Source organism: Peromyscus eremicus, chromosome 13 (genome assembly GCF_949786415.1).
Source record: "Peromyscus eremicus chromosome 13, PerEre_H2_v1, whole genome shotgun sequence".
NCBI lineage: Eukaryota > Metazoa > Chordata > Mammalia > Rodentia > Cricetidae > Peromyscus > Peromyscus eremicus.
This window is the reverse complement of record NC_081429.1, coordinates 36829918-36841916: the sequence shown is the minus strand read 5'-3', so window position 1 is coordinate 36841916 and position 11999 is coordinate 36829918. Positions and strand designations below refer to the sequence as shown.

Below are 11999 nucleotides of genomic sequence, written 5' to 3'. Positions count from 1 at the left end.
CCATAAAGTAAAATGAAAAAGAATTTTAGAAGATCATAGAAATAGGAATCTACTCTGTTCTGTGTTGGACCACTGGATCTGAGGACCCACGCCATCACGGGGGAGGATAACGGCAGACGAAGAGGCCCAGAATCGACTGAGATTCATTTCTTTGTACTTGGTGAATTGAGTTCATCCAGCATTGCAGGATCAGCTATGTTTCCTGCAGACTCCCATTTGCAGACTGAGTTCCACCTGCTAGGTGAGTAATGAATAAACATTTTCCTTATCATTTTGTTACAAATCAAAGATTAAAAAATATTGGCAGAATAACATTCTACGCACAAAAAGGAAGGCCACTTGTAGTTTTTGCCAAGTTCAGACAGACTTTCCCTCAAGTCTTTGAATTCAGGAGACACAAGGAGCTTGCTGTAAGTTCATTTCAATGACTGCAGCCTTTGAGTAAGCCTGTAGCATCCAAGGTCAGGGCTTGCTCTTTTGTTTCTTTTTTCTTGATGGCTCATTCTCAAAGATCTGAATCTATCTGGGGGTAGAACATGACTTACTAGTGAGAGCTAAGGAGCCCAATGGACAACAGCATCAGAAGCCCTGCTGGACCTGCTTCTTGGAGCCTGAGAGTAAGTACCACATACTTCTGTAGACCTCAATGGCTGACCCGTTATGGACACCCAAAAAGGGCACCGTGACAGTCCCGCTTCAGCCCCAACAGACAGCTCTAGACTCAAGGGCTGCTCAATGTTGGCCGCCAGCAGCTTGTATGATGGTGGTGGCGCAATGGGAGCTTCCACAGGGAAAGAACAGCCGGGGCTCGTAGGAGCTGGGAACATGCATCCAGAACTAAGCATTCCAGGCGCCCAGCTAAATCCGTCGGCTGCATGCTCACGGCCACATCGAGCTCAGCCCTGACCCAGGTGGGAGGGAAAGGCTTAAAAAGGGACAGGGCATACAGATTGTCCTAGGCTGATCGCAGTGCCTCTGGTTCAGGACTTTCAGGCTTGACTCGATTGCTCTTAATTTCATCATCCTGGTGTACTGGGCATGCCCAAAGGCCTCTGGGAGTGTAGGTATAGCAAGGACAATTAGGGAAGGCTGGAGAGCCTGTGAGAAAAAGAGGAGACGTTGACCAAATCGGGAAGAGGAGGTGCCCTTCCAACAGGAATCTCCCCCTACTGCTAACTGGGTAGGATTTCTGCCCCATCCTTTGGCAATGCCCCCCAACCAAGCATGGTGCCAGGACAGTCCACAATCTGTCAAAATTCACTGAGATGAGCAGTAGGTGGGCACCCCCTCCTCTGTTAGCCCATACCGATGATAGAAATGCATTCAACAAAAGTTTGTTAGCTTGCTTTATTCTCAAGAAATTCCCAGTGGGAACAGAGTAGAGAGAAGGCAGCTCTACCTTCCCAGAGCTCAGGATTTCCCACCTCTATCCATCCCTTCCAGCAGGACCTCCACAACCTCAGCTGGAATTGGGATGACGTAGCAGTCTGTAAAGCCTTTGTTGACAGTTCCTATGGGGCTTCTCAATTATGACTGGCACCACTGCCATGCTCAGGGTACCCTAACTAGATCTAGGAGCTCAGAAATACTAAGGGACTACCCTACAGCTCATGGCAGAGCCTACCTGTACCAGAGCAGAGCCAGCAAACGGGGGTGGAAGAAGATGAAGACCAAGTCCCCCTAGATCCTTCCATTGGTTTTCAGGTGAGGGAGATGGCTTGGGAGTGAGGACTCAGGCACTCTCAGGCACTGAGGGCATCGATGCCAGCAGGGCTGAGTACCAGCGCTTGAAGTATGTCAGAGAGGGAGACCACGCCCAGAAGATGCTGGGTCTCATCCACCAACACCAGCCTGTGCACCTGTGGGTCCACAGTGTTCAGGGAGGGGCAGAGCCTTTGGCTCCAGCAGCTAATAAGGGGGAAAGCTTAAGATAGCTCAAGGAGCCACGGACATCTCCTGGGAACAGCTGGCCGTGGCTTTGACCACTCAGCTGGCTGTGGATCTTGGCATGAGGGCCCTATGAACAGGACCAGACACCTACCAATGCAGATGCCAAAAGTTGGTCTTGAAAGGGAAGGCAGGCCAAGTGCCCGGTATACAGGGATGGCGAGAGCTACACAAAGAAGAACTAGGCCATCTGTGCTGAGGGCATGCCCGGAGGGGTGCGAGGTACCTGTTCGCGTGCGATCCTGTCAATGACTTCGCCGAGGCTCTCGTGGGGCTGGCAGGAGAGAACCCCCTCCAGACACAGTGTCCTCTGTCTCAAAGCTTCTCCTACACTCATGTCTAGGTGGTTGTAGGTTTGCTGGGCAGCCAGGTGCTGAGGCAGGGGGAAGACAGTCATGGATGACCTCATTACCTAGGCTGCAGCCTGGAGATGGCACTCTGATACACTTGTGAAGGGTAACCACAGAGACTTCCCATCGGTCCTCACGCCGCAGCCTCCCTGTGGCACCCCCAGGTCCCACAGACACTTACAATGACATCAAAGCGGGAGTAGAGGCCCACGACCTGACCTGTAGCGGGGAATGGAGAAGAAAAGCCCAGCTCAGAACCAGGGTGCTCTTCAGGGGACATGGGGAAGACTTTTGAAATGAGTTCCCTGATAGTACCCCCCAGGCTGCTGGCTTAGTCATGGGGCATCATGCTGCCCCGACCTACAAATAGACTTAGCATCACTGAGACGCCTGACTTCAGGCTCCCGTGAGCTGCAGGGAGAGGATGGCGGCGGCGGCGCCTGTGAAATATGCCAGCCTCGTAGTGTACAGACATTAGTCATTTAATTTCAATTTCTGGTTCACAGGAAACAGGAGCAGGAGAATGAGGCACAGCCGCCTCCAGGAGGCAGATGGACAAATCTGGACATGGGATTTTTTTTTTAACCCTTTAAACTACATTTGTTTGTGTATGCATGCATGCGTGCATGCGTGTGCGCGCGCGTGCGTGCGTGTGTGTGTGTGTGTGTGTGTGTGTGTGTGTGTGTGTGTGTGTACACATCAGAGTACCGCAGCACACATGAATGGGAATGGAGGTCAGAGGACAATCTTTAGACAGTTCTCTCCTACTGTGCGGGTCCCGGGAATTGAACTCAGGTCGTCAGGCTTGGCTGCAAGTGTCTTTCCGTGCTGAGCCGTCTCTGTATCCTTGAAGGTGGGATACAGGAAAACTAATGCAGACTTTTCGAGTGACTTGTGCCGTGAAAAATGAGAGGAAAGGGAACAGTCTTAGATTTAAACAGACTTCAGGGACAAACTGAAGAAATGAGAAGTAATGGACTTCAGTTGGACTTGGTTTGGACAAGTTGGCTGTTTAAAAAACAATCATTCTTGGGAGAAATGGGAAAATGAGAATCAGGATTGGAAATTAGGTCGCAATAAGTTATTCATAGTTTTAAAAATAGCTTTTCTCTTAAAAAAGAAAATACTTGAAGGGCCAATGAGATGTCTCAGTGGGTAAAGGCACGCGTCAATCCTGACAACCTGAATTTGATCCCTGGTACTCACTCAGTAGGAGGAGGGAACTGACTCCTGAGAGTTGTCCCCGGATCTCCTTGTATGCACAGTAGCACATAGGCACCCACGTGTGCGTGCACACACACCTAAATAAGTGCAGCAGACCCTTTACGTTCTATTTATTATTGCTGTGTGCGCACATGCCGCAGCATGGATGTGGGGGTCAGAAGAAGACGGTTCTCAGGAGTCGGTTCTCTCCTTCCCTGTGTGTTCTGGGGATTGAACTCGGGTCACCAGGCTTGATTGTTAGTGCTGGCTGAGCCATCTCACCCGCCCAGCTGTTCACAGTTGTGTTGGGAAGTATAAAACAAGGTGACTGTAAGCCAGACTGAAGTGCATGGGGGTGATATGACCTGATGTCTGTAATTTATTTTCTTAATTCAGAAAAATGATGAGTTGGTTATGGCGATATGTTGTTCTCTATCATTTTTATTTCCCTTGAGAGTTTTCATGTTTGAGTATAAGTTAAAAGCCCTTCATAATGTTCAACTTCATTCTGGTGAATATAACTTTGTATTTCCTCTTTTTAATGCGGTGTATGTAGTGTCTATGTGTGTCTGTTCTCACATGTGTGAGCATGTGTGTGTCTATGTGTGTATGTGTGCTCATGTGGGTGTGTGTTCTCACATGGGTGAGCATGTATGTGTCTATGTGTGTATGTGTGCTCATGTGGGTGTGTGTTCTCACATGTGTGGGCATGTGTATGTATATATGTGTGCTCATGTGTGTGTGTGTGTGTGTGTGTGTGTGTGTGTATGTGTGTGTGTGTGTGTGTGCTCGTGTGTGTGTGTGAGTGTGTGTGTGTATGTGTGTGTGTGTGTGTGGGGTGAATGTGTTCTCACGTGTGTGTGTGTGTGTGTGTGTGTGTGTGTGTGTGTATGCTCGTGCACGTGTGGAGGTCAGGGTTGATGCCAGGCATCTTCCTCTACTGCCTTCTACTTTGTTCAGGCAAAATCTCTCACTGAACCTGATACCCCAAAATTCAGCCAGTCTAGCTGGCCAGCTCATGTCCAGGGGTCCCCTGCTGCCTCCTCCTGGGCCCTGGGTTTACAGGCAGGCTTCCATACCATCCCCACTTTTATGAGTGCTGAGGGATCCGAACTCTGGTCTTGATGTAAGCGTCAAGCATGAAGCCCTTTACCCAATGAACCATTTCCCAGCCCCAACTTTGAAATATCTGTGGTCACAGTCTAACTAAAGAGAGACTCTTGCTGTCCCTTCTACCTTCCTAGAACAGGACATCAAGATCCCATGGTCAAGTTTAGGGTGCACTAATACAAGACACAAAAGGATCTGCTGTTCCCTACTACCATAGTCACCTTATTGCAGGTAATCTTACCGGTTCTCCTTCAAAGGCAAAAAGGACGAAGAGTCCCCGACACATGGGGCGTGGTGGTGCACTCCCAAATCCCAGCATGAGGAGGCGGAGGCAGAGGAACTACCATGAGTTTGAGGCCAGTAGGGGTTACATAGTGAATTTCCGGGCTACAGGGTGAGACCCTGTCTCAAAACAACACCCCTGCCTAGAAAAAAAATTCCCTTCCACACTTGGGGAAACTGAGGCTCAGATAACTGGCCCAAAGTTCAAAGCAAGCAGAGACTTCTAAGACTCTGGCTCCACGTCCTGCCCACACGGTCCTTTCGGGCCGGCCTTGCCCACCCTAGCTAGAGCCTTTCGCCCTGTGTGTAGTACCAGATTCATTGACCACAGGCAGCGCAGATACACGCCGGTCCACAAAGATGTCCAGCGCGGTCAGGATAGGAGCTGTTTCCAGAACGACAGCCAAATCTCGGAATGTGCCGATGCCCAAATCTTGGATAGTGCGGCAGAGGAAGGAGGGCCGTGGTAACAGGGCACCCTGTTGGGATGGGATGCGGTGGTGATCTCATCAGATCAAGGTGCTCCCAGGGGCTCTAGCTCCCCCCCGCTCCCTTTGCCTGGGCTAGGACACTTGACCTTCAGTGTCTCCCGTGGCTCCCCGCTTGCTCCCACCATCCCAGGCTCACAAATATGTGCAGGAATTTGAGTAGCCGCTTGTGTGTGAGGATGTAGAGCACAGTGCCGGAGACCGGGTCCAGGACCGGCAGGCGGTGGATTCGGTTCTTGATGAGGGCATAGACAGCTTCAAACAGACTTTAACGAATGAAAGCAGAGAGACTAGGAGCAATGCGGGAGAGACCCTCCATCTGAGGCCCCCGGACAGAGCACCGGGGTCCTCTCATCCCTCTGCTTCCCAGAAGAAGTGAACAAATCCAGGTCTGAATGGGATAGCACAAGGGCACGATCCAAGAGGCTGAGGCAAGATGATGCAAGATGGCCTTGATGCCAAGCCTGATGACCTGAGCTCAATCCCTGCATCCCAGACGGTGGAAGAGAACCAACTCCTGCAAAATGTCCTCTGACCTCCACACGTGCGCCATGATAATACACACACACACACACACACACACACACACACACACGAACACGCACACGCACACATGCACACTCACTCACACACTTAAGCAAGCAGTAAATGTCACAACAAAAATCTTTGAGACAGACAGATGGGGGTGTGCTCAGGCGAACAGAGAAGATGCTTACCTGTCATTGGGAGAGATGGAGACGAGAGGCTTGAAGCAGCCTTGTAGGTAGATCTCTGAAGAAAAACTCAAGTCAGGCCACAAGGGTCCCCGGTCGCTGCATCCTGCCTCCTAACACCTTTCCTTCCTGCAGGCACTGGAGGCTTCCCCACGGACTTGTGCTCTCCAGGAAATCCCACCTTCTCTGCCAGGCCTTGGGCCCCAACTCTAACCCCACAGGCTTCTCCAACTTACCCCTCCAGGTCTCAATCTTATGTTCTTCAATCTCGTAGATCTGGACCTAAAGGCACGGGTGGGATTTTAGGGTCAGGCATGAGCCCTGGGGCATTGGGCCTCCTGAAGACGCCCCAGCTCAGCCCAGCCCGAGTGACACCCCAGAACTCACCAGGGGGGATCTGTAGTAGCGATGCAACACCAGGATGAAGTCTGTGATGGTGAGCATGCCTGCAGGGTGGACAGGCGACAAGTTGGGGGAAGGTCAGGCCTAGGTGTAAGGCTCATCGAGGACCCCATCCTGCTGGCGTTCTTATACCACGTGAGGTCCCTCCCGCCGTTCCCCAACCCCCTCTCCTCACCCACAAAGCTCTGCTTCTTGCTGTCCCACAGAGGGGCTGCCCTCACACCGTTGGCCACCATGGCAAAGAAAGCCTTCTTAATCTGAGGGGCAGGAAAGAACAAAGGCGGGGGAGGACTGGCAGGCCCCTCAGCCTCCCCTCTTGCTGTGTGTGTGTGTGTGTGTGTGTGTGTGTGTGTGTGTGTGTGTCCCCGTCCTTCCATGGGATCTTCGCTCTGCTTCCTCTCCACATGTGTCTGCCTCTTTCCCATGACAAGACCGCTGTCGTCACGTTTACCACACAGATAAGGCTGCTTGTGCCCAGAGGCACCGAGGGGCCATCATTAGATACAGCAGGTTTCTACATGGAGGTCGTGTGCATATAGACATGGTGTAGTTTTTGCTCATCTAAGTGACAGAGGTATAACTATTCCCATAACATATGCAGAGCTACAACAATTTCCTCGCTAAATTTGACGCTAACTTATTTTGACCCTTATCCTAAGCAAAACTACCTACATGTGCTGAGCATACTTGGTTTGCATCTTCTCTTTTCTTCCTCCCCATCTCTTCCCTTTCCTTAACTCTTTTCTCTCTTCTCTCCTGTCCTTCCGTTCTAGGCTTCTGTGGTGGTGGTGTTTGGTTTCCAGGCTGGCCTGGAACTTGGGACCCTCCTGCCTCAGCCCCCTCAGGCCTGGGATCACAAGTGTGGGCCACTGCACCCGACTCTTAGCTCACATCAAGATTAAGCGGCGCTATTAAAATAAAACATATCCCTCTGCGAAGCACCGGAACCAGACTGTGTTCTGCGGATGACACATATCCCACGCCTCGAGCACGTAGGCATCTTTTGCCCTGCCGTAACAGTGATAATGATGGAGTCAGTTTCGCCTAATGGCAGAGCAGCTTCCAAACCATTTGCTTTTTTTTTTTTTTTTTTTTTTTTTTTCTGTTGCCAGAGTATCCTCCTCTTGGTCCTGAATGACTCTGCGACATCTTACACAGTTAACAGAGTGTTCTTTCTTTGTCCTGGGTTGTTCTAAGACTCCTTTGAAACAGGGAGGAGCAAGCCTCTGGTCCCCATTTTTAGAGATGATGGAGATGAAGTGGCCAACCCCAGGTTTTGGCAGATTCAGAGTGACAGAGCTGTGATGACAATTAGGGGGTCCTCACAGAGCATCCTTTCTCCCTACTCCCCCTATGATACTAAGGAGTCCTAGAAAGGGACTTGCAGGGACTTCGGCTTGACAAGACATCCAGGAGGGTATGAGTGGTAGCTGCAGAGGCAGGAGGCTGAGCCCTGAGCTCAACCAGGGTCAAACCAGGGTCTTACCTCCAGCGTAGTGTCAAAGATGACCAGTTTGGAGCTGGTGGCCATGGCATCATAGCAGGTATGTTCCTGCATGAAGTGCATGTAGACCTGGGCCCCAGGCTTCTGCAACTCATCATCCCAACTCAAGCTGAGAAGTGGGGCCCGTGGGGATGGGCAAGGCCGAGGCCTGTCCTCCCCCAGGCCTTGGAGCTCACCGTCCCAGGCCTCCGGGTCTGGGAACTCGATGGCCAGCTCCAGGTCACCTGTGCTGGAACCCACTGCTGAGGCTGCACAGTCGGGCAAGAGGAGGTCCCACCCGCTGGGGGAGGTCTCCACTCCAGCCAAGGGAACTGCTGGAGCCAAGGGTGTGGCCTCGGGGAATGTGGCCTCCTGCCTGGCGGACTCAGCAGCTGGTCTGGCCTGGGCACCTGTTGGGGGAAGAAGGCAGCGAGGAGCATTACTGCATCTTCCAAAGCACGTTCTCGGTGCCTTCAGGGTTTGGCAGCGCTGGGGCGCCCGGATGTGGTGGAGTCTCAGAGTCCTAGCAGACTGCAACTCTCTTCCATCTTTCCAAGGCGGCCGCATCGGGGCTCTGTGCCTGCAGCACAGTTACTGCCTCTCATGTAGAGAGACCGAGGCCACAAGATGAGACTGGCCTGGCTCCGTGTGATCTCTGGTCGGGCACCACTCTGGAATTCCTGCTGCCCCCTGTCACCATAACTGACCATACCCTCACCTTCTTCCAATCCGGGTGGCTCCACTTCCTCCACAGCCCCCTGCCTTGTCCATCTGGAAGCCTTGACGCCCCGTGTTGCATGGGTTCTTTCTGGGCTGGTGGTCACAGCTGGTGATGGCCACGAGTTTTCTCCTTGTTCTAGGAAGTCCATCTCTGGAAGGAGGAAAGGACCTGTTCGGTTAGAAGGGCGTGCTACAACAAAACCCATCACGACGTCATCAGTGACCACATTGGAAGTTTTCAAAGCACCGCCCCTCTCCCCCCAACAGTTTTCATTTTCTATTCGTAGAAATCTTCTGAGGCAGGTACTGTAAATAGGAATAGCATTCCTATTTAGCAGCAAGGGACCGGAAACTCAGAGAGGTTAAGCAATTTGCCACAAATCACACAGCTGGGAAGTGGTAAGGTTAGCACTGGGGTTCAGATCTTCATCAAAGAGGAAAGGGAAGGTGGGGGACACACGCTGGGGAAAGGATGAGGGAGAAGGCCAAGCTAGGGAGGGGTTAGGGATTGGGGTTCAGAAAGGTGGGAGCCAAGGGAGCTATAGAGAAAAGGCTAGCCCCACAGGGAGCCCCGCTCCACCCACCTTGACTCTCTGGACACCCACTGTGGCTCCAGGTCAGGGTCTACGCAAGAGAATATCTGAATTGTTGTGAAAATGATTCCTGTTCTGAAGTCCCTGGGTTGTCCCCTTTAAAAAACACACCTACCCACACACCATGTGTATACACACATGCACAACATACACACTTGCACACTCCTGGCACACCCAGAATCCCACACAGGCACATACATGCAAAATACATACATACATGGAACCGGCCTGCTCACACCCACAGAGTACAGTGCACAGCAAGCTCATGGGCCGCACACACACGCACACACACACACACCACACACACACACACACACACACACACACACACACACACACACACACACACGGCCACACGCTTGCTGTCTCCCTACATCCCAGCGCCGGCCCCCTGGGACCCCGGTACCCCAGGCAGTGTGTGTTCCAGCTCAGACTCCATGCGGCCAGCCCTAAGTCCGCTAGCGAGTGCGCGACAGGCGGCTGGCGGCGGGGTGGCAACTATTCTGGGCTGGCCCCTGGCAGCGGGCCCTCAGGGATCAGGTTCTCTCTGATTGTCAGGTCTTGGGAGGGAGCGCTCAGCCCGCAGCTGTTCCCTCGCCGCGGCTTGGGGGCGCTGCGGAGGCGGAACTCTCATCTTGGAGCTAAGAGTTCAAAGGAGAAAAGTTGGCCATCTTCACTACTTTCTCCTCCACGCAAACCTCCCTAGCCAAGGATGGAATGAGTTAGGAAGGATACACTCGAGACTGTGAGGGGGTTGTGGGTGGTCCTCATAGAGCAGCCAGGGTATGTCTCGACATCCCCTTTTGAGTGCCGCCAACCAGTTTCCCTTCTTAGGTGAAAGGCGAAAGTGATGGGGAGCACGGGTCAAGCAGGTGGGCACTCTGCTGATCATCTCAAAGGTGCAAGATGGGATTGAGAGCATGGGCTCATATCTGTGTGCAGAGGGAGCAACCCCTGAGTCGACGTGTGGTTGAGAGATGAGGGGTGTGCAGGAGCCCAGCCCCTAGCCCACCATGTGTACTGGCTGTGCATCTTCCTGTGCCAGAGGGGAACCCAGCCTGTCTCCCGTGGTGGCGGCTCACCCCCTTCCTTGGCATTCCTAGGGCCTGAGTCAGAGTTCCAAATGGGAACCGCTGACCCAGCTGCCTTGGCTCCCCTCTCCCTGGCCCTCCCCTCCCCTTCTCATTCCAGTCTCTTCCATCTGGACCCCCCGGCCCTAGAGTGAACACTCAGGAATGGACTATTGGATTTCCTGCTGGATTTATTGAACGTATTCCCTTTTCTCCATCAAAGCACCTGCCACTGCCCCTGAGGAGGGTGGAGAACTGTGCAGGGCGGAAGCTTTGCCTTCTCAGGAGTGTTCCTGGAGCCTGGATCCGCTGCCAGAGAGCGGAACCTCTGAGGCACAGCAAATGGGGCCACGACAAAGAATGGGAGGCCATCAGCATGTCCTCTGCTCTGTAACTAGGCATGACAGATGACAGTCATACCCTGTCACAGTTTGTGGAAACGTGACAATGGCCCACAGCTTGCCAGTGTGCAATGTTTTCCTTGCTAGCTGCTAGTCAGTCTCTAAACTAGTATTTGTTTTAGGTTTTCAAGTAGCATCCCTTCCAAACACAAAGTCAGGGTAGATAGTTGGTTGCTGTAACGAAGACCCAATTTAAGAATACCTCAGATGCCGGGCGGTGGTGGCGCACGCCTTTAATCCCAGCACTTGGGAGGCAGAGGCAGGCGGATCTTTGTGAGTTCGAGGCCAGCCTGGTCTACAGAGTGAGATCCAGGAAAGGCGCAAAGCTACACAGAGAAACCCTGTCTCGAAAAACTAAAAAAAAAAAGAATACTTCAGGGGAGCCAGGAAGGCAGATCTCTGTGAGTTCCAGGATAGCCAGGGCTACAGAGTGAGACCCTGTCTCCAAAACAAACAAACAAACAAACAAACAAACAAGAATGCCTCAGGAGCTTGAGAGGTGGCTCAATGGGCAGGAACACTTCGCCTTGCAAGCATGAGGACCTTAGTTCAAGTCCCCAGAACCCACATAAAAAGCTGGATGCGGTCACTTTCTGTGGAGGTGTGGAAACAGAAGGGTCACCGGGGCTTCCTGGTCTCCAGACTAGTTTCAGGTTTAGGAGAGACCCTGTCCCAGGAAGGATTAAAGTGGTGACTGATAAAAAAGAACACCCAACACCTTCCTCTGGCTTCTGGGAATACAGGCATACACCACACATATCACACACGCGCACACACACACACACACACACACACACACACAGAGATTCAAACAATAATAGTCTATAGGCAGTCTAGAGCTGATAGGGTGGCTGTGAGGTCATCTGAATACAAGATGGCCATTCTGGCTTCTACCTTACCCTTGCACAGCATCCCAGCCAGAAGAAGAGAAAAGGGAAAAAGAAAAGAATCCACACATCTTCTAAGCCCTGAAGTGGACGTTACTCCCTCACTTCCACTCACAGCTAATTGGCCAAATTTAGCCACAAGGCCATGTTTGGCTTCAAGGGGCAGGGAGTTGAGGATCTTGGTCATTATTATGGGCAGCCCTTCCAGTTAAAATTCATTCAATTCTACCCCTAAAAGAAAGGAAAACTAGACAGTAGGCCCGTTTGGCAGTCTCTATTACAGAATGTTTTCATTCCATCGGAAACGAACTCAGAGAAAACAGGCAATGCTTTCCAAGGTCATTTGGCAA

At 52.0% G+C, this 11999-nt stretch overlaps 1 protein-coding gene across 2 annotated transcripts; it reads right to left on the bottom strand.

The window, feature by feature from the left end:
* Positions 1 to 1447: 1447 nt before the first annotated feature.
* Positions 1448 to 9730, bottom strand: Prkag3 (protein kinase AMP-activated non-catalytic subunit gamma 3). Of its 2 annotated transcripts, XM_059278213.1 has the most exons (13): positions 9698 to 9730; positions 9283 to 9322; positions 8697 to 8849; positions 7982 to 8388; positions 6671 to 6752; positions 6481 to 6539; positions 6330 to 6375; positions 6097 to 6151; positions 5520 to 5646; positions 5206 to 5371; positions 2479 to 2516; positions 2174 to 2320; positions 1448 to 1859 (listed from the first exon to the last, which is right to left on the bottom strand). In XM_059278213.1, the coding sequence occupies exons 1-13, from the start codon at positions 9728 to 9730 to the stop codon at positions 1743 to 1745; spliced, it is 1470 nt and encodes a 489-aa protein (XP_059134196.1). In that variant the 3' UTR covers positions 1448 to 1742. The 2 variants fall into 2 exon arrangements, with proteins under 2 accessions (XP_059134196.1, XP_059134195.1); XM_059278212.1 differs by lacking the exons at positions 9283 to 9322; positions 9698 to 9730 and having other exon boundaries at positions 8691 to 8927.
* Positions 9731 to 11999: the final 2269 nt, after the last annotated feature.

Excerpts from the sequence above, each read along its gene's own strand:
- Prkag3 (XM_059278213.1), bottom strand. The coding sequence starts at position 9,730 with ATGGAGTCTGAGCTGGAACACACACTGCCTGGG. Across the intron at positions 8,389-8,696 it reads GCCACCCGGATTGGAAGAAG|GTGCCCAGGCCAGACCAGCT; the intron begins GTGAGGGTATGG and ends TTCCCCCAACAG. Across the intron at positions 6,540-6,670 it reads CAAGAAGCAGAGCTTTGTGG|GCATGCTCACCATCACAGAC; the intron begins GTGAGGAGAGGG and ends TCCACCCTGCAG.